Source organism: Acomys minous, assembly GCF_964271855.1.
Source record: "Acomys minous genome assembly, chromosome: 10".
In the NCBI taxonomy this organism is placed as follows: Eukaryota; Metazoa; Chordata; class Mammalia; order Rodentia; family Muridae; genus Acomys; species Acomys minous.
Window position 1 is genome coordinate 47,035,086 of NC_140491.1, and position 25,997 is coordinate 47,061,082.

Here is a 25,997-nt window from a genome sequence, read left to right on the forward strand (position 1 = left end):
TGAAAACCTTGTAAACATTGTGAGCCACCATGTGGTTGCTGGGAATTGAACTCAGGACCTCTGGAAGAGTAGTCAGTGCTCTTAACCTCTAAGCCATCTCTCCAGCCCCCATATTTTCCATTCTAGATGATCTTTTTATGCAAATGTATACAAGTATAAGTTTCAGATCTTGCTTCACAAGTGCACACCTGTCCGACTCCTCTGCTACATGTACAATAGGCTAGAGGTAGCACGCTTCCCTAGTGTGTACAAAGCCCTGGGTTTGATCCCTAGTACTGAAACAGAAAAGATAATGTTAGAGAGGCCAAATGTCTTAAAATTATCTCCCTTCTCGCCCCAACTTCTTTGTGTGGGGGTGGTATATGGTGTGGCTTGTTCTCGTGGGGACACGCAAGTACAATGGCGGCTAAGCATCAATGTCCGGTGTCTTCTCTCATTGACCCTGTAATTTGGCTAGGATCGATAACTAGATCGTTCCAAGTGTGTGCTTGTCTTCGCCTCCCCAATGCTATGCTCAGGTCCTCATGCTTGTGTGGCAAGCAAGTTACCAAATGAACTATTTAACTACTGCCCTGACTATTTTTTTCTTTAAATTATTCTTTGAAACAAGGTCTCATGCTGTAATTCTGGCTGGCCTGAAACTCATTGTGTAGACCCAGATCGCCTCAAACTCCACAGATCTGTCTGTTTCTGCCTCGCTGCTGGGCTTAATGGTGAGTGTCATCATCCTCAGTTAAGTACAGCTAAAATCCAAGGACATTTGTGAAAACACAAAACTCTGAAATTGTTCAGCACTCAAGAGGCAAAAAGATCTTTATACATTTGAGGCTAGGTTGGTCTACCTTATGAGTACCAGGTTAGCCTACAGAGTGAGAACTAAAAACCAAACAACCCCCCGCCCCCCAAAAAAAACTCCAAATAAAAGTTTAAGTGGAACCACTCTGTAAGTCAGCAACTCCACTCATGGTGTATAGCCAAAAGAAGTACAAGGAGGGTCTTGAAGAGTATGTGTAAGCCACATCCACAGCAGCGTTAGTTACAACAGGTAAGTGTAGAGGCAACTCAAGTGTCTGCACATGGATAGCTGAACAAAATTTGTTGTATTCCTAACAAAATGTTATTCAGATTTAAAAAGCAGACTCTAACACATCACAACATAGATGGACAGTGAAGGTCTTAGGTTAGTGAAGGAACATTATTACCTTAAGAAGACAAGTACTACAGGGGCCACGTAAATAACGTACCCAGAGTAGCAACAAATAAGAGGAAGTAAAATGGTCGTTACCCGGAGCAGGGGAGAGGAACTGAGAATAGGCACAGATTGTTTGATACTTATTTTACTTTATGGATGTGTGTGTCTGTTTGTGGCTGCCTGATACACGTGTGTGGGAGCCGACAGAAGCCGGGAGAAGGGGTTGAAGTTGAAGCCTCCAAACTTTGCTGGCATTAATGATATTGTACACTGTGTAAAGTTTACTCTTGTTTACTCAAATGTTGATTTCTCTATCGCATTATTTGGTTTCAATCCAGACAATGCATTGGAATGTTTATTCTAAGAATCTCCTGTCTCAAGTTTGTAAAAACACGATAACCATTTGTTCTCTGCTTTGCCAATAAAAGCTAGCTAGCCAGTAGCTGGGCATTAGAAAGAATAAGGGGGGACATGTTTCCAAGTGAGGGGAGGAGAGAGAGAGGAAGTGGGAGATTCAGCCATGAAAAGAGGTCCAGGAGGCTTAATGAGAAAAGACCCGATTCCAGAGAAAACCAAAACACAAGTATTATGGGGATCTCTCCATCTTTCTTTCTTTTTTTTTTTTTTCTTTCTTTCTTTCTTTTTTTTGATTACAGAGTTTCTCTGTATAGCCTTGGCTGTCCTGGACTAACTTTGTAGACCAGGCTGGCCTCGAACTCACAGGGATCCACTTGCCTCTGCCTCCCTGAGTGCTGGGATGAAAGGCGTGCATCACCACACCCAGTACTTATTATGGAAATTTTGGCTGAGAGGAAAATAGATTAGCCATGGAGCATCAGAATAGATTTATAATGTCCAGTTATTGTGCCCTAAAGCTATAAATAAGTCATAGTCTCTCTGTGTCATCATTGGGGAACTAGCTGGGTAAAGAAAACTGCAGCTGTATTAATTTCTAGGAATGTTAAATATTAATTTTTCATTTTAAACAACATGGGTGCTGGAAACTCAGCTCAGGTCTCTGGAAGGGCAGCAAGCGGCAGCAAGCACTTGTAACCACTAAGCCTCTCTCCAGGCCTGCTGTGATGGGCAGAGGGCAACCTCAGGTGTTATATTTATCAGGAGGTTGCCGTCTATTTGGCTCGAGACAACAGGGTCTCCATTGACCTTGACTGAGTTCAAGAATTAGGCTAGAGAGCCTCTGGTCTTCTGCTTTCTACCTCTGGGATTATAAGTGTGTGCAATCATATGCACTTTTTTTTCCTTTCTTTCTTTTTTCATATGTACCTTTTAAAAAATTTATTTATATGTGTATGAGTATTTTGCCTATATGTATGTATGTTTTATGTTTGTTTTATGTATGTATGTATGTATGTATGTATGTATGTATGTATGTATGTATGTATGTATTTGCATCATGTGTGTGCCCACAGAGGCCAGAAGATTTGCATCTCCTGGAATTGGAGTTATAGACAATGATGAGCTACCATGTAGGTGCTGGGAATTGAACCTGGGTCCTCTGGAAAAATAACCAGTGCTCATTAATTGCTGAGCCATCTCTCTAGGCCTCACATACAACTTTTTCTATGGGATCTGGGGCTTGAGCTTGGGTCCACAGCCACGTGCTTTGGAGGCTAAGCTTTCTCTGGACACTGGCTGATGGCAGCTCAGGCTCATATTAAAATCTGGGATGGATAAAGTCCTTTAGACTACAGACTTCCTCTGCTTGCCCCACCCCCACCATTTGTCTACTTGATCTTTAAGCTTTCCCTTGGTCATCAAGTACACAGAGAATTGCTATCGCCTCACCCTTGCCTTCCTTCTTGGCTTTCTGAGCCCCTATCCTTCAGCGGACTGTTCTGTGTTACTGGGCACAGTGGCACTTGCTCTGTTTGATGCCTGATATGGTATTTATATTGAGTATCTGTCAGGGAGAGTTACATGTATTGGGTGAGACAATTCAATGGGAAGACACAATAGGAAATAGATAATGTGTCAACACTGGACAAATCTTAGCTGTGAGAACTATATTATTAATTGAAGCAGATCTAGAAAGAAGAAAACCTAAGATCAGAAGCCTGTTTTATGAAACAATCTGTATTAACTACTTTTACTAAGCTGTTTTAAAAGACTGTGATGACATCAGCAAATAATGTGGTAAATAAAGAGTAGATAGTAAGGCATGTATATAGGACTCTGGTTTCTTAAAGAGAAAACCAATTACCTATAACTATGGCTTTAGACAAAAATACTTAAAACAATGCCCTCCTTAAATAAGGTAATTAAAATCTTTCCACTCTAAAAAGTGGCTTTCTGTGTTATCCAAAGACATTTTCCTAGTTATTTATTTTATGTGTATGGGTGTTTGCATACACAGCAGAAGAGGGCATCAGATCCCTAGGAGCACAGTTATAGATGGTTGTGAGCCGGCATGTGCTGAGCCAGCTCTCTAACCACATGTTTTAACAAAAACCCACTTATATACACACTCATCAAACAGTGAAGGTTTTAAATGAGGAGGAAGACATGTAGCTAGACAGACAGCTGAGGTTACCTGGTTGTTGACAACCACATGCACGGTGCCGTGGGTTGTGTAGGATGGCAAGTCACTGAGATGGAAGGTCTCATACACAATGCCCTGGCCAGCAAAGGCAGCATCACCATGCAGCAGGATGGACATCACCTGCAAAAGACCAAGTACAACACATCTTGACTGTTGAGTCCACAAAACGAGTGGCTGAAATGAGTTGCAATGTTTAAAATTTTTTTTAATTATTTTTTTTATTTTATGTACATTGGTGTATCTGTGTGAGGGTGTTGGATCCCCGGGAATAGGAGTTACAGACAGTTGAGAACTGCCATGTGGGTGCTGGGACTTGAACCACAGTCCTTTGGAATAGCAGTCAGTGTTCTTAACTGCTGAACCATCTCTTCAGCCTTGATTTATAGTATTTTAAATAGCAAAACCAGGTATGGTGGTGCACTGCATGTGTATAACCCTGTCACTCAGGAATGGCTGAGGCAGGACCTCTTAGACGAGGCCAGCCTGTTCCATAGTGAGACTTTGTCTTTAAATAAATAAACAAGTATTGTAGGCCCTAGTAAGATGATTGGTTCTTCCTACCAAACTGTGCCCTGCTAAAGTCTCAACCCTCTCTCCATCTTAATCTCCATGGAACATTCTTTTCTTTCCACCTCCCCAAATCATATTGCTTCTTCAATTAAATATTTATTTATTTATTCATTCATTCAGTTTTTTCGAGACAGGGTTTCTCTGTGTAGCCTTGGCTGTCTTAGACTCACTTTGTAGACCGGGCTGGCCTCGAACTCACAGAGATTTGCCTGCCTCTGCCTCCCGAGTGCTGGGATTAAAAGCATGCACCACCATGCCCAGCCAATTATTCCTCGTCTAACTTGATCCCACATCTATGGATGCTTATTCTAAAGTGCTTCATGGTTCATTCTGCAGCTCTGCTTCACTAACTGATCACTGACTTCCTGACACCCTGCCCCCTCTCCACTTTTCTTTTATTTACCTTTTTTTCTTCACAGAGAGTAAGGATCCTTGAGAGAAGGCTGACAGTGTCTTTTTCACATATCATCCAATGTACATTACCATGTACATCAAATAATTTTTTTCTGCTTTCTTAGTTTTTACATTACTAATAAGAACTAAACAACTCAACAACACAAATATACAATTTACTACAACTAAGAATTCTATCCTGAGGTTAAATAAGATTATGGTCAGATAAGAATTTTTATATTTGAGCAAGCCAACCTGTATTCAGCACTTCCTGTCACAAGAAGGAAATGCCATGGAAGTTTCCTGACACCTGAGCCCCACACCTTTACCCAGTTTGGTGATCAAAGTGTAGGAAGAAGTGAGACTACACCGGGAGAACACAGTGTGAAATACAGGGCTGAAGGAGCGTTACTCACAGGCCTCTGAGGGCACTCACCTTTTTCCCTTCAGTGTCTCCACAGTAGAACTGCTCAGCTTTGGTCTTTCCCATCACCACAGGGTCAGCAGCCTCTAGGTGGGAAGGGTTAGCCACCAAGGACAGAGTGATGTTTCTGTCGGTCACACGGTTGATCCTGCGGTGATACATTCCCAGGTGGTACTTCATGTCCCCAGAACCCTGATGATAAAAATGACAAGTAAGCCACATGCACTTGCGGGGCGGAGGCAGGTGGCTGTCTGTAAGCTCGAGGCCAGCCTGATGTGAAAAGTGAGTCAAGGACAGCCAAGGGCACACAGAGAAACAAAAGAACAGCAAAAAAACACAAGTGATGCTGGCTGGAGAGATTGATTCTCAATAGCAACTCCCAGGGCCAAGTGCAGGAGGATGGGAAGGCTTTCCCCAGTATCATCTCTCCCAGGCACAACTATGGTCAGCTGGGCAGAGGAATGTTCTTGTCCCAGCAGGAGGAATATAAGGCTGCTGGGTAGAGGAGGTTGGCTGGTTCCAATAAGAAAGGCAAACTGTAGATGGTCCGGAGGAGCTGCATTTCGGTTAAGACATCGGGAACCCCAGTGGTTCCAGGGGGGTCTCAGGCAGGCTGAGACAACCACAGTGGCTATATCTCCATACAGAACCTCACCTCATCAGCTGCCTCCAGCTTTGAATCAAACTGACAGAAAATCTGCTCCAGCTCCTTCCTGATGACATTCGCAAGCACGTTCAGTCGTCCTCTGGGACATAGGCAACAGTGAGTAATCTCCAGGGCTAGGCTGTTCCACCCTGCTCCTTACCCAGGACACAGCATCTCTTGGTTTGTAGCCCAAGAATAGCTGTGACCCAAAGTTGGTGTGGACACCAGGTCTCTGGCCAGCAGGCACGATGAGCCAAACCCACAGACAAGAGAAAGGCAGAACGTCCCAACAACACTACCAGCCCCAGCCCCGTGCTTCCCCCAGATCTCAGACAGCAGTCATTCTTACAAGTGAGACAGCCGCAATGACATGGGCTGATTTACTTATGAGACACGCTCTCATTGTGCAGCAAAACTAGTCTAGAACTTACTATTGCCCAGGCTGGACTTGAATTTTGTGATTTTTCTGCTCTAGTCTCTCAAGTACTATTGATTACAGGCATATACTACCATGTCCATTTGAATTTAATTTTAACAAAACTCACTAGAAACAAAACACAAGTCTAACTGTATTTGGCTTTGAGACAGACTCTACAGTCATCCTGATGTGGGAGGGTAAAAACCTTGGAAAACAACACATCTTTATATAGTCAGGCACTCTCAGATCTCTAGCTGCCACTTGACGAAGGAGCAGCAGGGCCTCACGGGCCTGAAGTACCTGTGTGGCATTCCCATGATCACATAGTCCACTCCATTTTCACTTGACTTGTCAATGATTGTCTTGAGGGCAGGGATCAGCACCTCACAGCCTTCCAGACCAAAACGCTTCTCAGAGGACCACTTTCGTTGCAGGAACTCCTCAAACCTGGATGGAGAACCAAGCAACTTGAAGAGCAATGTCCATAGGGCCAGCCTCAATGTTAGGGATTCTCAAGTGACAACAGGACACAATGGAGGTCAATGCTATTCTCCTGCCTGCTTACCACCCTGGAGGACAGGCCACCCATATCCCACAAATGGGCCATGGATCTCCTTGGGAGCTCTTTACCTGGTGGACCGCACAAGCCTGGCTAGCAGGGTCCTCTTCTCCTCATTGGTGAACTGCATGATTCCAGGAGTCTCAAACTTTTGCCGGATCCACTGGCATTGCTCCAAATCATTAATGAACATGAATTCCACACCAATGTGCTGGCAGTAAGCCATCTGTCCACATATGTGCATACAGGGACACAAGAGTCATTGGTGAACATGAACTGTATTCCAGTGTGCCAGCAAGAAGCCATCTACCTGTCTGTCACCCTCCATACAGGCAAGGGAATGTTTAACCAGACCTCATGGTATAAAGGTATCCACTGCCCCCTCACCCCCTTAAAAAGACCTATTTAGTTAATGTATGAGTACTCTATCTCCATGTACACCTGCAGGCCAGAAGAGGGCACAGGTCCTAGCGTAGATGGTTGTGAGCCACCATGTGGTTGCTGGGAATTGAATTCAGGACCTCTGGAAGAACAGACAGTGCTCTTAACTACTGAGCCATCTCTCCAGTTCCTGACCAATTGCCCTTTTATCCAGGCCAGAGAGGAGCAAACTTCCTTCTCCCATATACCTGAGGTGCTACCATAGAAAGCAGAAATCATGTAGCTATCACTCCTGCCTTAGCCTCCCAGTGCTTGGATTACCATCTTATAAATGTCACACTTAGCTTCTGAGGTCCTTCTAATGACAGTGTAGGAAAAAGGACATTTTTTTGGTTTGTTTGAGGCAAGGTCTCTATATAGCCCCGGCTGCCTTTGAACTTACTATGTAGACCAACTTGGTTTTGTACTCACAGAGATCCACCTGTATCTGTCTCCCAAAATCTTGGATTAAAAGAATGCACCACAAAAAAAGTAATAATAAAGGTATGCACCACCACACCCTAGTAAAAGAACAGTTCTTGAGTAGACCTGACAAGCCTGGAGCCACATCTGTGAAAGGCGGTAGTGGTCAGTTCTGCAAAGGCAGAGACCAGCAACATAGCTGGCTCTTAGGGAAAGAAAGTTAAGACGAGAAGAGCCTATGAAACTGGAGAGGATCTTGTAAACTCATCTTAGGGATGCCCAACTCTAGTACTCTTGCACAGACACACAGTCCTTGCTGAGCCTTTGCCACCTATGCCACCAGCCTGGAGGCCTAGAACACAGGTGTGAAAGCAAATCAGGGAGCAGCACTGCGACAGCAAAGGCAACAGGGTGTCTGATGCTGCCAACTTTACAGACCCACAACTCCAGCTGTCTTCAAATAGTCTGAGTATCCGCCCTGGTCACTCCTTTCTGTGCCTCCATTTGGTTTAGACAGCGAGTGCATCTGGCACTGGCAGTTAAAGGCTTGTTGACTTTGTGGTCAGGGGCCTCTTCTTAGCACAGTGGGGACAAAGCAGGCTTTGCTTGAACTTTTGTCCACAACAGATTACAGCCTTTCCAGCCAAGGGAAAAATCATATTACTGGAAAGACCTTTGAAATTGAAGGTGTTTTAATCAATCCACTTGATGTTTTTTTTTCTTTTTGGTTTTTTGAGACAAGGTCTCACTATGTAGTCTTGGCATTTTGCTACGTAGACCAGGCTGGCCTCAAACTCAGAGATCCTCCAGCCTCTGCCTCCCAGCAGTACAAGATGTGCTTCTGTATGACTCAGCACAAGTGTCACAGGAGCTGTCTCCTAGTGCAGTGAACAACTGGCTTCTCTACTTCTGTCACCCTGGTGTCCTGCTGACGGGCTGGGCCTGAGCAAAGAAGACACCCCTGGTCACTACGGCACTGAGCCTGCACAGGTGACTGCTGTCCAGGCCCCTCCTTTACTCCCTTTAGGTGCAGTAAGCAGAATTCCTTTACTAAACAGATAAAAGCACAGAGAAACTTCTGAGTTAGAGACTCTAGAAATAAAAATTCTATTTGATTTCTAATTTATCAGCATTACTTTACCCACTAACTCAGAGATGCATTTGGAGATCTGGACAGCAGATAATGTTTTTCCCCCCTCTGTCCTTGACTCCATTCTTAGGATAACTCCGTTTGTTTGGGGGAGTTGTGTGAGTTTAGGGAGTTTTTAGCTCCTACATTAATGAAACTAGTTTACGGGGGGTTGAAAAATGGTGCTTCTAATTTTTTTTAGAGACCTACCAGATGTGACAAACAGCTTCCATCAGCTGGAGGAAAGGGAAGGCAACCCTTGAGTATGCTATGGGCTATCTACCTCTTCCCTTCACACCAGTATCAGGACTACTCAGGACTCAGAGTATTTATGGGAAATAAATCAGGAGAGACATCAGCCACTCTTCCATTCCACAGAAGTGGGAAGGAAGGTGCTGAAGGATCTGGAAAAGAAGGGACTAGATGCTTTGGCTTGTATGGGGTGGTGTGCATACCTGAGGAAGAATCCCCACTAAGACCTCTAGAAAGTGAGACAGGTTCTTGGTATAAATGTATAAATAGCTTTCTTCTGGTTATTGTCCTGACAGCATTAGATCAGTAAGAGAGATAAAGGCTGGCATATATAGAAAAGCCAAGTCACTTGGGACATAGCCTCTTATATGAGGACTGACTTATATGGGGCATTATCTGTGTGGCTGTGTGGCTATCTTCCACGTCAGCAAGAGCCAGTAGAAATAATGAGATCCCAGAAAGCCTAAGCCATAACCGTTGTTCTCAGAGCAATCCCAACTCAGAATAAGGTATGCACATAAACCCACCACTGCTGTGCTGGTGGCTATGCCTACCCACACATGATGTGTGCGCGCGTTAACTTGTGATGTAATTACACAGAGCTTAGCAAATACATCTTTAGTAAGTTCAATTTTCCAAGTAGAAATATATACAATAAAATTTCCTACTTTACTTGATGCAATATATTAAACACATTGCTTCAACAGTTAAAAGTTATTCAGGAATTTTGCCCATTTCATATGCTCAATAGCTCTGTAGACCAGGCTGGCCTCAAACTGAGAGATCAGCCTGCCTCTGCCTCCTGGGTGCTAGGACTGTAAGCAGGTACTGGGATTTTCCAGGGTGACAAGCTGCACCTTAAAAAAAAATATAGAGGGATCTGAAAACATTGGTGGTTTGTTTTGTTTTTTTAAATCCAAAAGTAGTTTTCTAGCTATAAAACAGGGGAGGAGGCTTATTTTTCCATTTTTTAAAAACACAGGACCAAAACCAAACAAAGAGCCTGGTCTCGAGTCTGTAAGCTTTTCCTAAAAACTGTTCTTACCTCCAGCCGGCGGATGATCTCCCGCAGAGGAAGTGCTGACTCAGGTCCCCCGATGAAAGTGGTGGTGGGCAAGTGGAAGACCTTGTCAAGGTCAGACTCATCTAGGCCATAGAACCCTACAGACGATGAGGGACAAGGCACAGCCATGCATGGGTCACAGTTTACAGGAAGGGAAGAGAAGGGATGCCCCAAGGAGCAAAAAAAGAAAAATATATCATATACCCCTGATATATAAGTATATGAAAACAAGTAATATTTACCATCAAACCCAGCCATTTTAATAATAACTATACACTAAGATTATATAAAGCTATTATTGTACATATTAGTCCAGTGTTTGGCAATTATTTACAATTTAGAGTTAAATTTACTTGAAAGTCCCAAGATAAAAGACAATTTGGGAGGTGGAAAGAGTCATAAGAAGTCAATCAAAAAGTAAATAAAAAGTTAAGAGAATTATAGTAGGAAATCAGGAACTGATAGAGAAACAGCAGATCAAATACGAGCCATTTAACAGTAATATGAGTTCATATTATAAAGTGAGTGACAAAGAGCTGGGCTTACAAAGTGAGGGAGAAATAGTCACTAGGAACCAAGTGACTTGTGGGAGAACTGTCCTTCAGGGTACATCTGAGGTAGCAAAGAAAAGGTAAACAGCCCTTAGGCTTGGGCTAATGCTAAATGCGTTCCCTGGAGAATCCCAATTGTTAGATATTGTAGGCATCTCTACACTACTATCTATACTACTATGTAGTGCTAGTCAGCTACAGGCCAACCCCTCTTTCTCTATCCACTCTTCCTGAAGCACTCATTACAGGTCTTCATCTGGAAGCCGGTTCAAACTGGTAGCAATAGGAGGCTCTTTTCTTCAGCATCATGTTCATTTTATCTTGAAATCACTGAAGGCACAAACTATCAAATGACAGACAGCACTGGTTCCTTTTCCAGTTTGGCACTTATTCTGAAATAACTTATCAATTCAAGAAGAGTAAAGAGCAGAGTCTGAGAGTCGCTAGCACTTAAAGACCTGATGCCAGCACTTTCTGAGGCCCTAGACATGAAAATGGAACCAGCAGACAGTGTGCAGAGCCTGACGTCTGAGTGCCTGAGATAAAACAGGATCATTGTTCCTGCCTGAATTAAGTATAAGTAAGGGCTGCTGCGAGACCACAACTCAGGGAACCATATCAATACAAGGAGCTTGCAAACACAAGCATAACTCCAGGGTGGCTTTTTTGTTTTGTCCCTTGGGAGTCACTATGAAGCTCTAAGCTGGCCTTGCTATGTAGACCAGGTTGGCCTTGAAGTTTAGGTAATCTTTCTGCATTTGTCTTCTGAGTAGTAGAATTACAGCTGTGTACTAACGTGCTGGTTCTCAGGGGGGATTTGTAAAAAACACCTTTTCAGTCTTTAACATCAGTGGCCCAGGACTCTCATGATTCTAGCTAAGTTGGGGAATTGCATCTTCTCCTTTGTTTTGGACAGCATCTCCGTACATAGCCCTAGTTCGAACTCAGAGATATGCCTACTTCTGCCTCCTGAGTGCTGCGCCACCACGCCTAGCTCTTAGGTCTTTGATTTTTTTTTTTAAGACAGAGATTCTCTGTATAACAGCCCTGGCTTACCTAGACTTGCTCTGTAGACCAGGCCAGCCTCAAACTCATAGAGATCTACCTGCTTCTTGAGTGCTAGGATTAAAGGCCTATGTCACTGCGACCAGCACATCCCCAAGTCTTAAAAAGCCCTTTTAAGTTCAATTAAAACAAAAGCAAGACAAAAACAACCCCCCAACCCAAAACCTAAAGGAAGATGGTGGTGAAAGTGGTTTATTTAAGCCTACTCACTTGCTTTTTCCTGTTATTTTTATCATCAATAAAGGAACAGCAGTTATGGGCTTTTAGGAAGCACAAAGCTCTTACCTTTATAGCCCAGCTTATAAGCAACAGCTCCACAGAGTTTATGAAGAAAAAAATAAAATATTTTCTGTGGCTGTTTTTTAAAACAAATTTTTAAATAAAAAAAATATTTACTTTATGTATATGAGGGCTCTACCTGCATCTACAGATAGAGGGCATCAGATCCCAGTATAGATGTGGTTGCTAGTAATCAAGTCAGGATCTCTGCAATAGGCAGTGCTCTTAACTTCTGAGTCGTCTCTCCAGCCCTGTAGTTGTGTTTTTAAAGACAGGCTCATGTTATACAGACCAAAGTGCCTTGATTCAGCAGCAGTTCTCCAATATCAGCCTCTTAAATGCTTTGACTACAGGTATCCACCACCATGCTTGATTTAATAAAATTATTTTTGAGAAAATTTCCCAGGCTTACAAAACTCAGCCCAGGGCCAGGTGTGGTGGCGCGTGCCTTTAATCCCAGCACTCAGAAGGCACGAGGCAGGTGCATCTCTGTGAGTTTGAGGCCAGCCTGGTCTACAAAGCAAGTCTAGGACCGCCAAGGCTACACACAGAAGCCCTGACTTGGAAAAACAAAAAAACCAAAACTCAACAGGTGTGGTTATTATAATCCTAGCACTTTGGAAGTGAAGGCAAGAGGGTCAGGAACTCAGGATTGGTGTTGGTTACAGGAAGACTATATTTCAGAACAAAACACCAACAATCACCAAATAAAAAAAGAAGACCAGAGCGTCAAAACAGTACACTGTTTAGTATAGAAAACACTCAGGCTGTGATGTTAACCTGTCATGCACACACGTGCGGATGAGAACTGTGCTGCTTGCTATACCACAGCATGAAGAACTAATGAGGAGGCATGAGCTCTGTGATGGTCCTTCAGGTGGAATTCACAGCTCTTGGGCCTCACTGAGCAGCTGCAGAGGTGCTGGACCCATTTCTAGATCACCAGTCATTTGAGAAATGAAACCCACACACATATGCTTTGGGCAGGTAGAAAAGTCATTCCTTCTGTTTCTTTACTAATTCCAACTAAAAACTCCAGACTTTGTATGTAGGAAAAAAGGTAAGGTAACCCTGTTGAAAGGCCAAAAGAAGGCAGACAGCTTCTGTTCCCACATCTCAGACAGGAGTAGAGAGAATCAGGGGCAGAGAAATCTCAAGAAGTAGAGAGAACAGAGCCCCACAGATGCTGCTCTATGTGAGGATCCGGAGGGGGCAACTTCACAAGACCAGGAAACTTGAGACGATTCCTGCTGTGTGGTGTCCCTGTCTCCATCTCTGTCTCTCTGTCTCTCTAACTTGTTACAAGTCTGGAGCATCCACATCGAGGTTTTAGGGAAGACCCCAGAGCGAGTTTAAAACTACCTCCTTTCTGAGACTAAAACAGGAGCAAGGTAGTGCCCCTGACAGAAGCAGTGTCCAGAAGGTCTGTGATGGCAGACTTAGGTAAGATCCCACAACCACTAAAGAAATATTCAAAGCACACAACAGAGCTGGTGGGATGGCTCAGTGGGTAAAAGGCATAAGTAGATTGATAAGAAGACGGTTCAGTCAGTAAAGCTGGTTTACCTCCCGGAACTCACATAAAGGTGGGAGGAGAGAACTAATGGCACAAACTGACCTCTGATCTCCACGTTTACACACGGCCTGGATACACCCATCTCCTGCCCCTCACAGCACATTTTTCTAAAGATCCATAGACGAAGAGAAAATAAATGCCAAAAAATTCTTTTAGCTGTTTTGCAAGAATAAAGATATTCTACTGTGATACTTATAACTCTCCCTTTGGCTTATGCTAAACAAGTTGGAATTTCCACAGGAGTTCCTTCCTGGGAAAGGAAAAGGCTGAAGCCTGGTACCAGCGAGAGCAGTAGTTTGTCTCCTGGAAAGAGATTCCACACAGTTCTGACAACCTGTCAGACAACCATAATTGAGGTGATGACGGGCAGGACCACACCTTGACCAGGCTTCTGAGTTATGCATTGCTCTTTTTCTTTTACTTAAACCTGAACTTTATGTCAGGACCCCAAAGATGGCCTTTGGAGGGTCACTGAACCTCTTTATTCCTCTTCCCACTGTGACCACATTGAATAAACTTTCTTATTCTGTTTCTCATCATTTTTTATTTCTTTTGTTGTTGTTTTTTTGTTTTGTTTTGTTTTGTTTGAGACACGGTTTCTCTATGAAGCCTTGGCTGTCCTGAACTCTCTTTATAGACCAGGCTGTCCTTGAACTCAAGAGATCCGCCTGCCTCTGCCTCCTGAGTGCTGGGATTACAGATGTGCACCACCACGCCTGGCTTTACTTTCTTTAACTGGCCTTTTGAGGGTGAGTAACTGAGCCTAGCTTGTTAGGGTTGCCAGGGCTCTGGCTCTGACACTAACAACTCCAATAACAAAATGAAAAATAGAAAAAGCAGAAAGAATTAAATGGCACACTGAAGCTCTTATTGTATCAGTAACCACACTAAATATAAATAACACTAAATGAAAAGAATTAGTAGAGTAGATTAAAAACAAAACCAAACAAAACCTCCACAGAAAAACTAGGACCTAAGCACATGATTGTTTGCAAGAACCTTACTTATAATACTGTAACATAGACAGATAGAAATATTAGAAAAATATATTGTATAAACACCAAGCCAATAAAAGTAAGGAATATTAGTATCAGATAAGGTAGACTTCAGAGTAAAACATTACTAGGAGTATAGAAAGATACTACATTATAACAGAAGAATCAGTATACTGAGAAGATAGCAATCCCAAATGCAGAAGTAGATTTGATATATATTTAAAATATAAAAAGCTTGTATTCCCAACACTGAGGACAAGACAGGACAACTGCTGCTAGTTCTAAGGTTAGCCTGGGGTAAACAAAGTGAGCTCAAAGCCAACCCGGGCTACACAGTGAGATCATGTCTCAAACAAACAAACAAACAAAAAACAAAGCAACTCCCCCCCCTCAAAACCCCCAAAACCAAAGTTTTACAAACAAAACCCAACGTGTGGGAGGAAAGGCATTGAATTTATCAAAACGTGGGAAATCTAAAGGAGTACCAAGAACTTGCAGGAAATGCATACATCAGAAATAAAAAGGTTTTAAGCAATCATCTAAGTTTCTAACCCTGGCCCCAGAACTAGAAGGGGAAAACAAAACAAAACCCAGCAAACAGATGTTAAAAAACTAAAAGAGCAGAAATCAATGCAACCGAGGAACATGAAACAATAGTGAAAACCCAGGGAAACAAACACACCCTGACAAGCCCTTCATAAAGCAAAGGCAACACAAATTACCAAGGTCAGCAATGAAACATGATGTCACTAAAGACCCTCAAGACATCACAAACTCTAGGTATTTTACAACTTAGAAGAAACAAGCCATGGAGGAACACTTCTCAATTCCCCTGTAAGCTTAACCTAATTCTTAATAAAATGTCAAAGTTTTTACATAGATAGAAATACTTACTCTAAAAGACTCTAAAACTCTTACAATAACTGTGAGATGCTAATAGCCACAATAATCTAACTGTGATATTGGTGGGAGGATACACACCACTAAGGAAAACAGAAAATCCAGAGTAAATCCACACAAATAAGACCTAGTGATTTTTAATTATTATACTGAGTTACTATGTGTGTCTGTGAGACACAGGCCCCAAGGCATGCATGCTTGTGGGGGTCAACTCTCTCCTCCCACCATGTGAGTCCCAGGACGAAGCTCAGGGCTATCAGGCTTGGCTTCAAGTGCCTTTACTCACCGTCCACATCCTACTTATTTTTCAAGAAAAGTGCACAAAACTTACTGAAGGAGAGATTTCTGGCCAACAGCACCAAAACAATTAAGAGACTATGGGTAAAATAAGTATTTAAATAAATCTCAATTTAGACACTGATCTTTTTCTTTTTTTAATAATTTGTTTTTATTTTGTGTGCATTGGTGTGTATCTGTGTGAGGCTGTCCAATTTTGGAGTTACAGACAATTTTGACTTGCCATGTGGGTGCTGGGAATTGAACCCGGTCAGTACTCTTAACTGCTGAGCCATCTCTCCAGCTACAGATACTGATCTTATACACACATAAATTCAAAATGGATTCTAGACTTATTTGAAATGAGAGAACATTTACAGCACAGGCTTGCCTCCAACTCAAAGAACACTCCTGCCTTGCCTTCGAAGTGAGTGGTGAGATGACGGGTGCAGTCCACTGTGCACATCAAATATACCAGGGGGAGCTCTGTGATCTAAGGCTAAGAGAAAATTAAATTGACAACAAAAGCACAATGTGATGAAAAAATTTAACAAACTACGTATCACAAAAATGAAAACATTTTGCTCTGGAAAAGCCCAGGTACTCAACATGGGAGTCCCTTAAACAACTGCATTTCTATACCATGGGACACTACTCACCAGAAAACACTAGCAATCTGGGTGTATCTTACATAACTAACACGGGAAAAGTGACAACCTCAAAATGTTCTGTATTGTGGTTCCACTTTTATAGCACTCATAAAATGTCAAGTTACAGAAGTGGAGAAGACAAAAGTAGCTGCGGAGGCGAAGCACTGTGGTAGGGTGAGAGGCAAAAGACAGAGTCTTGACCCTGACGTGTGCTACAGTCACAACTCTACCGCTGGGGACACTGGCTAAAGGTTATGAAAGTCATTAATTAATTCTTACAATTACAGGAGTCTACATTTGTCTCAAATGGCAAAGTGTAACATCTCAGAGCTACTATGACTAAGACAAAGGAAAAAAAAATGTCTTAAGAGAAGCCTGAAGGAAAGAAACTGGCCATGAGAGCGAGGGGCAGGTCGAGAAGACAGCAGGCAGATGGCCCCAGCTCCTCAACTCTGGATTCCTCAAGGGCATCTGCCCAGATCTGGGATCACAAAGTGCTCCCAGAAAGTACTTACTAAGACTCTGGTTGTCTTTTAAACAGAGAGCGGTTTAGAAACCCAGGAAGCAGAACCTGAAGGAATCCAGAGTCTAGCAAAACCCACAAACAGAACGTAGAGGACAGGACAAGGCACCATGCAGAGCTAATGTGGCCTCAGGACCCCGCTGGCTCCAGCAGGAGCTAAGGGTGAGCAATGCTGCAGATGGAAGTTCACAGCAAAGCGACAGTGAAGCATGTATAAGATGAAAATGCTCTTCAGAACACAAAGTGAACAGAAACAAGCCCACACTGGGCCACAGCTCTACATGGCTATTAAATAAGTGAAGGAAAAAAAAAGTGTTTTAAAATAATTAACAAACTGTGAAACACTGATTGATGTTGTGTCAACTTTCCCAAAATCACATGCTAGGAAAAGTTGCACATCCTGTTCAAACAAAGCCCTCAACTCCAGAAAGGTGAAAGGCTCATTATTTTCATACCTCCTACTGTTAGCATTCGAAGTCGTTCCTTGAAAACTGCAAGATCTGAGAGGCAGAGTGAGGTAGCATGGGTGAGCGCAGAAGGAAAAAGACAGGTGAGTTAGTTTAAAACCTCAACACCAAAATCCTATACCATCACCACAGAAACAGGCAACACAGACACTGTCACACGGACGGAAGGGGATGGAAGGACAGATGGATGGATATGGACATACACCCTGACCCACATACACACACACACACACACACACACACACACACACACAGACAGACACACACACATACAGACAAGGATGGGGTTGTGATCAGGGGTTCTTTGCTGAGTGGTAAATGTGGGACCTATTCACAGAAGAGCTGGAATAAGGTAACTCAGAAGGCAGGAAGGCCACTCCCCTGACACTGGGAAGCCCAGGCAGTATCATTTGATCCCATTGCTGTAACCTAGCCTCAAGAAGCCGCTGATACAGCGCTTATCTGGGAAGTTACACATATTTCTAGACCACAAGATGTGGCCAAAGATGGAGGGAAAGAAAGTGTAAAGACCTGAATGGTGAAGGAGCCATCTTTCAGAACTGGATTCAGGTGGCAGTTGATTCTAAAGACTAGAAGGATCTTTAGTCTAGTCTTCCTGGATAAGATGGCTGAGCTGAAACAGAAGAACCCAGCAGCCCAAGCCACCCTAAGAACCTGAAGTACACATGGCTCGGCAGGCCTTCCACTGCCTTCCACCGAGAGCTTTCAGGCACTTCTACCCCAACGTTCCTGGCCACCAGCGAAGCTCAAAACATTTACCAGATACACAAAGCTCTTCCTCCAGAGTCACGGTCATTGCACTGGGCAGGGTGTGCAGATGAAGGGCAGCCAAGTGCTTCCCTTCCAGTGGAGGGTTTGGAGGGTTCAGGCTGACTGACGAGATCCCAGTAAGCAGGCAGTATCATTAAGACATCTATGCTGGTCAGGCGGTGGTGGCGCACATCTTTAATCCCAGCACTCAGGAGGCAGAGGCAGGGGGATCGCTGTGAGTTGGAGGCCAGCCTGGTCCACAAAGCGAGTCCAGGACAGCCAGGGTTACACAGAGAAACTCTGTCTTGAAAAACCAAAAACCAAAAACAAAACAACAACAACAAAACCCCACCACAACAACAAAAACACCTATGCTGTGCAAACCAGGCAAAGCTCTGCCTTCTCCTGGGGCATCCATCTAAGACCTGAGTATCCAAGGTCTGGACAAAAGCAGCAATGCTCCGCTTAAGGTGAGGGTGAAGAGCTTAAGTTTCTTCCTAGGATCTTCAGACTCAAGACAGACCAGGTCAATACCATCAGTGATCCCGCAGAGCTTGGACACAGGGGAGGGCCTCAAAAGGAACTGAAATTGTTCGTTCTTGTTTTTTAAAAAACAGTACGGAATAGTGCTTGCTATCTGGGTATTGGGTATGTAGATACTTTTACTCAATTTTTTGTACTTTGAAAACAAAAGACAAAGGACACAGCCAAAGACTGAAAGAGAACCACTGTGTTGTCATTTATAGAAAGCACAATTGTCTCCCATTGCATCTGAGTACTTTTAGAGTCTTTTCAGCAATTACTTATAGAGTGCAGGTGTGCCACAGGAGTAGACGAAAGCCGTTAAGGATACAGCTTGTCACTTCTAAAAGATGCAGGACACTTACATGGGGGTGTAGAGATTTACCAATTCTTGGGCATAAACAATTCTTGTTAAACACCTAGGGGCTTCCTGGTCTGGGTCTTGATGCCCTTTGAATATAGCTCCAGGAGACCTGCTTGAAGTCACCTAAGGAAGCTTATTTGTTACTACTCCCCAGCTATCTGAGGGACAACATGCTGCACACAGCAGGCAATGTATGGTAAATAAACTGCTATTACTCCAAAAGACGTGATTCAAAAGCAATTCTAGAAGTGGGTGGTGTGGTGTAGTCTCAGCCATCTGAAAGGCTGAAGTGGGAGGGTCACTTGAGTACATGGTTTTAAAACCAACCCGAACAACAAGAACGACTGCATCTTAAACAAAAAAGCAGTAATAGCAAAAAAGCCCAACCAACCAAAAACACCACCACCACCACCACCACCACCACCAAAACCTAACCCCTGACCCCCGCCAAACCCTCAGATCTGTATTGAGTTTTCAGCTCATGCTTCTCAGTGCACCAAGAAAGTCAGGAACACTGACACACTGTGCCTAATGCCACAAAGGCAAATGAGTGGCTGAAATGCTGACATAATTTTGGACTTATAAATAGACCTTTAAACCAAATGTAGGTTTATATCCTAATATTATTAGGAATTTACAAACACTAAAGGGGTATGTTTGAGAATTTTCATTTTTTCCTTATTTGTTTACAGAATATTAATCTGAATCTTTTTTTGTTTTTGTTTTTTTTTTTTGATTTTTCAAGACAGGGTTTCTCTGTGTAGCCTTGGCTGTCCTGGACTCACTTTGTAGACCAGGCTGGCCTCGAACTCACATTGATTTGCCTGCTTCTGGCTCCTGAGTGCTGGGACTAAAGGTGTGTGTCACCATGCCTGGCCTGAATTTTTTAATTATACTTAAATCTCAGATTAGGAGAAATAATTACTTTGTCCCTATGAGAAGCTGCTGTGGAATATGTAACAGAAATCACAAATTATGGCAATTTTAGGCAGGAAATTATTTTGGTACTGTACTTGAAAGAAAACAATTGAGGACAAGAGCTAAAGGGAACAAGACGTCAAGCCTCTCCTGTGTCAAGCTGAGCATGACTAGCACAGCACGCGAACCCTGAGACAACAGGCGCCGCGCTGCAGTTAGCGCTGCAGGTTGATTTGTTTCTGGTTAAGCTGTCTATCTCCAAAAGAGGACAATGGTGGAGGCTCAATGTCTAGACCTGTCCACTCATAACAACTCTGTCATCTCGCAAGACACACTCGTTTCTACTTTGGTTCCTAAACCCACGAGCCTTCCTCCTGGCAGGAGACAGTGGGATGCCTTATCCCCACTGCCAGAAAACACTCGGAGCAAACCATGGCTGTGGGCGACAGGAATGTTAAGGAAAGTATGGTCTACAGCCCAACCCTCACAATTAAACGGCCCTCCAGAGGCTTACTTGGAACCTGACCCCACCTGAGTACATTTGGAAAAAGGAACCCTAGCCCAGACATCATGAGCACAGTCGTGGAATATAATCCACAACTAACTGAAGAGCTGCTCCAAAAATCTTTACATTTTTAACCAAAAGAGCCAGGCTCCGTGGTGCACACCTGCAATCCCAGCACTTGGGGAAGCAGAGGCAGGTGGATCTCTGTGAGTTTGAAGCCTGGTCGATAAAGTGAGTCTGAGATAGCCAAGGCTACACAGAGAAAGCCTGTCTCAGAAACAAAAAAACTTTTCATTGAAAAGCCTGTAGTCCTAGTTATTCAAGAGGATAAGGCAGTAGGGCCCTCTGAGCTCAGCCTAAGTGAGGAGAGGGTGGAAAAAGAGGGAGAAGGGGAAAGCAGAGAGGCAGACAGGAAGGAGAGATTATTAGGTGTGCTGCTGGGTCACAAATATAAGCCCAGAATTCCAGAGACAGAAATATCACTGCAGCAAGTTCAAAGGCACGCTGGCTTACACAGAGAGCTTACAATAGGTATATTCCTCTATGAACGGCTTAATTCTGAAACAATCTTAGGTGATACCACCACACCTGTCTTAAAGATTAGATGACTGAGACACAGAAGGTTAAGCATCTAGCTGAAGGTCAGCCATTGATTATAAAGCCCATCCAACAAGGAAGAGATGCTGGAGCTTGAGTAGTGTCTGGACTCATAAAAGACCTGTGGTCATCAACGGTGGCTATTCAAACTACTTCTCCTACAGTTTCAAACGTCTACCAACTGACCCCTTTTTAACCTATATCTTTATGTCACAGTATTTAAAATTCACAGCATCAGGGATAGGATGTAGTGAAATGGTAGAGTATTTATCTAGCTTACTAGAGGCCCTGAGTTTGATGGGGTGGGACTCAAGGGAAACCAGCCATGGTGGCAAAGGGCCATGTTAATCAAAATGTGGAAGACCCACGAGGAAATCCTTAAGTTCCAGACCAGCCTGGCCTACACTGAGAATTCAAGATATGCTTAGGGTTTTAATTTTTCTAATTAAAATAAATAAAATTTACAGGATCAAGTGGCACATCATTGTGATCCCAGACCCTTGGAGATACAAACAGGAAAATCAGGAGTTCAAGGCCAACCTTGGTTACAAAGCAAGTTCTATTCCAGCCTAGGTGACATGAGACCCTACCTTAAAACAAACAGAGCACAAATGTGCTTTTCTCTCATTCCTAACTCTTAGTGCACCCATATGCTCCTGGACACAGACAGTGGTCAGAGGATTTCAGAGCTCTGAGCATTTCTATGCACTTAAGCTTTATAATTTATAACATCTTCAACTATGATCCTCACAGAAGCACAAAAACACTGATGACCCTATCCAAAGTAGATCTGAGCAAGGCCTAGGAAGGGAAAATAAATATATAACGATAGGGTAGACTGGTAAAGTATAGACTCAGGAGGCTGGGCTCTGCTGGAATTCCATAAGTTGTTTTTTTTTTTAAACTTCCCCCCCCAAGACTGCTAGGCTGGGATCCCCCACAGCTTGCCTTGACCTACACAGTCTGAAGGGGACAGAAGATAGCTTGATCACACCTGTGCAATAAAGTCTCCATGTAAGCCCACGAGGACAGTGTACTGCAGGCTATGTACTGTGAGACATGTGACGGCTGAACAAAAATTTGTCTACATGCCAAGATGGTGGTGCACTCCAACTCCAGAACACCTGAGACACCTCCAGACGTGCCCTCAGCTTCTCTTCACCTGACTGACTGTTTACATCCTTAAAACAGCCTTTACACTAAGGTGGTAAATACATGTAAGTGTTTTGCTGGGTTTGTAGCCATTTGAACATCTGGGTATGGTGGCACAAACCTTTAATACCAGCACTTGGAAGGCAGATACAGGTTGATCTGTCTGAGTTTGAAGCCAGCATGGTCTACATAATGAGACTCTTGCCTTTAAACAAACAAACAAAAAGTAAATAGAATCTGAACACAAACGTGTAGAAAGTCAGCAGTTACTGAGGCCTAGACTTATGACTGTGCCTCATAAACACAGTCTTGGGACGTGAGCTCCCATCTTGGATCTGGTTTCATTTCCACGTGGACAGAAGTTAGTCTTTACACGGATTTGTTACCTAACTGTATGCCCGTACGTGCACAGTGTACGTGTGCAGGTCAGAGGACCACCTGCAGGGGTCTATTCTCTTGTTTCACCATGTGTGTTCCAGAGACCAAACTCAGGTTGTGGCTGAGCCATCTAGCCAGCCTCAAGTAGTTGGGTTTTGTCCATGGTTCCTGGCTCATAATTTTTTCCCTAATGCAGGCCATAAAAGCTAGAAGTCCTCTTACCCAACACGGATCACAAAATCTTAATCTTTTCCAGATTTTCTATTTTGGAGTTCACCATAAACAAATTATTTTTGTGGAGCAATCTATCAGAACGGAATTAAATGAGAGGAAACATAGCTGGTGCTGACTGCTTACTTGCTGGTAGGAAGAAGTGTCTACACCTTTCTGTGTGTGTGTGTACACTTGCACAGAGACCAGAGGAGGTCACTGGCTATCTCTGCCTTATTTCCTTGAGGCAGGGTCTTTCTCTTAACGTGGAGCAGGTAGGCTAGCAACAACAGACGCTGGTGATCTTCCTGTCTCCATTCTGCACAATGCTGGAGTCACATGCTTACGTGGCCACGGGCTGTTAACACGGGTGCTTGAACGCAGGTCCTCATCTTACATAGCAAGGGCTCCTACTCACTAAGTCATCTCCCCAGCACCTTTACCTCACCATTTTTTTTTGTCTAGATAACCAAGAAAAAGACAAAGTTTGTTTTTCTACATATTTCCTAAACTTTCTGAAAGAGTATATACAATATGGAGGAAATCCTGTAATATCTACGAGTGTTCTCGAACACTAAAGAACAATTTACAACTGTCAACATCAAGTCCAACATCAATAATGTCCTCTAATTGTAGCTGATTAACATCCAAATGCTGGGTTACATCTCAGCAGTGCCTGTAGGACTACAGGGCAGGTACCGAGTCCCAGAGACTGTTCCTCAAGGTGCCTTCAAGGACACTAATTCCATCTTCTCCCCAAGAGTATTAGCAAGTAGGTGATAATCGATTTTATTAGCATGCAAGGTGCCTACTGTGAACACTCTGGTCATTTCATAATTAGTCACATCATTTCTTTAGTACAGGTTAGCAGCACGGTGACATAAGCAAATTAACTCTGGAAGCAACTGCAGTGAGCACCTCAATGCCAATTCACCTCACAAGGAGGACAAGGCACAGGTTGGCATATCTTCTGGTAACAGTGACAAATCCCAATTCTCCACACATGCACCACCCAAAGGCCCTGGCCTCCTGACGCTGTAGGGAACGCCTTCCAAAGTTTCCTCAGTGTGATCACCAGCATTTACAAATCAGGAAAACCTTGCTCTAGAATTCCTTCCTCAAGAATATGAACACCCTCCAGCCCAAGCAGGCCCCACCATACTCCAGAACGGGACACCCCTGACAACTGCAGCCTTGCAAGGAAAGCTGGGGCCAGAAGAGCTATTCTCTGAAGCAGTGGACCAGTTTTTCTCGGTGCCACAGAACCTTCCTTTGAAATTTTATTTTCCAGATTGAGACTTGGACAATCTGGGTGAAAATTGAGACAATATCCTTAAATCTATGGTTGTATTACTGCTGAATTTCAAGTGATCAGAACGAAGGAAACTTAAGAGCCTTTCCCTCCTGTCTGGATGTCCTGGCTAGTACAGGCTGTGCACAGCGAGAGGAGCTCAAGCAGCGCAGCTGACTGCTCGCAGACCCTCACCAAGTTTGTCTGTGGATGAGATAATGTCAGCGGGCACGGAGGAGTCCAGATCAGCATCCAAAATCCCCAGGGGGTCCAGCTGTGCTACATGGTGCCCTCGTATCTATGAGTGGGCCAACGATGAGAGGGAAGGACACACACAAAAGGACAGGAGAAAAAAAAGAGGGAAGGGGCAAAAAAAAGTAAAATTACATTAAAATTAGCATTTACATATTAATTCTCACCCACGTTTGAAGAAACAGTTACCGGAGCATCATCAAAATTTACACAACTAATTCCGAGAGGATCAAGTTTTGCAATGTGATGACCCCTGACCTGGAATAATAACACAAGCAAGTCATTAAACAGATCCAGTGAGCTCTGGGGAGGGGTAAAAGTTATATTTCATACAAATCTTTCTTAGAAAGGAACATAGCTCAGTGAATCCATACAACAGATTTAGTTCTTTTAAAAACAGTTTAGAACAATTTATTTTAAAATGCATTACTGGGAGCTGGGCCTGCTAGTACAGACCTATAATCTAAACCACTTGCAAGGCTGGGGCAGAGAATCAAAAATTCAAGTCCTGCCTGGGCAACTGAGTGAGATCCTGTCTCAATGTAAAGAGAGACCAGGATATATACAGCTCAATTGTAGAGACAAGGCCATAGGTTCAATTCCCAGTATCCCTCTCTCCCTCTCCCCCACCACAGCATTATTGTGCATAAGTACCCTTTTATGAGGATAAAAAAGGAAAAGGTTTCTCAAGTTATTACAACCTTGAATATTTAAAAAGGAATCTTGGGCTCCTTACAGTTTCCTAGATCAGTGAAAATGAGACATGCTGGGAGAAGACAATTATTTCCCTGAGGAAGAAAATGAAGGCTTAGGTGTTGATTGTGACTGGAAACGGTATAATCATGGTCCATCTTATTAATAAAGGCTTGCCTTCATTATATCCAAATGTGTGGAGGAGTAAGGTTCTGCCCTAGTGCTACAGAGTAGGTCATATAAACAGCATCTCTCACTACTATATGGATTAAAAGCCCTTTATCTGAACTATTTAAAAGAACAGAAGAGAAGTTTATTTGGTTTTTTGGTTTTTCGAGACAGGGTTTCTCTGTTGTAGCCCTGGCTGTCCTGGGCTCACTCTTAGTAAAACAGGCTGGCTTCGAACTCACAGAGATCCACCTGCCTCTGCCTCCAGAGTGCTGGGATTAAAGGTGTGGGCTACCATGCCTGGCTTCCTCAGATCTATCTTAAGGTCTCAATTCTCCAACAGAAGCACGCATGGAAGATCATCTTTGTGCTGAGATGGAGAAAGGACAGGGTGGAAAAAGCCCAGCCCTGCTGAACACATGTAACGAGGCTGGCTGCTTACTGGAAGAATTTAGATATAGCATCTTTGTTTTACCACATTTTTAGACTTAGTTCCTCTTCTCTACCCACTGGCTTCTGTCTCTAAGCTCTATGGATTTACTTTCTTACAGGATTCAGTTGTCAACTGAGATGGGACACAACTCCACCCCACAGCACCGCCCCATCACCAGCTGTGCAAAACCTCACGTTCCATGCCCAGATACCGGCTTGCCTATTTATGAAAAGAAGTCATGAGCTATTATGAAACAGACCATTAAATTGAAAAATGTGTTCAACTAGAGGAGTTTTGTTTCTTTTCTCTTATACTTGATGTTTGCCTCCATAAGAACAAAGCAGAAAGGAAACAGCTGGCATTTGGAAGTAAAACAATGCACACCCAAAAAGGCCCAGGGAATAAATACTGT

General features: G+C 43.4%; 1 protein-coding gene across 4 annotated transcripts in view; it reads right to left on the reverse strand.

Moving 5' to 3' along the window:
* The window catches only part of OGDH (oxoglutarate dehydrogenase), a 61,369-nt gene that overhangs the window by 11,067 nt on the left and 24,305 nt on the right, over positions 1-25,997 (reverse strand). For 2 of the 4 annotated variants that reach the window (XM_084797311.1, XM_084797312.1), the window contains exons 4-11: positions 24,459-24,549; positions 17,320-17,364; positions 10,032-10,147; positions 6,834-6,988; positions 6,504-6,650; positions 5,795-5,885; positions 5,152-5,331; positions 3,744-3,872 (exon numbers count right to left, since the gene is read on the reverse strand). In XM_084797311.1, the coding sequence (XP_084653437.1) occupies positions 3,744-3,872; positions 5,152-5,331; positions 5,795-5,885; positions 6,504-6,650; positions 6,834-6,988; positions 10,032-10,147; positions 17,320-17,364; positions 24,459-24,549 (954 nt within the window). Of the gene's footprint in view, positions 1-3,743; positions 3,873-5,151; positions 5,332-5,794; positions 5,886-6,503; positions 6,651-6,833; positions 6,989-10,031; positions 10,148-17,319; positions 17,365-24,234; positions 24,338-24,458; positions 24,550-25,997 lie in introns of all 4 variants that reach the window. The other 2 variants (XM_084797313.1, XM_084797314.1) reach the window with 2 other exon arrangements.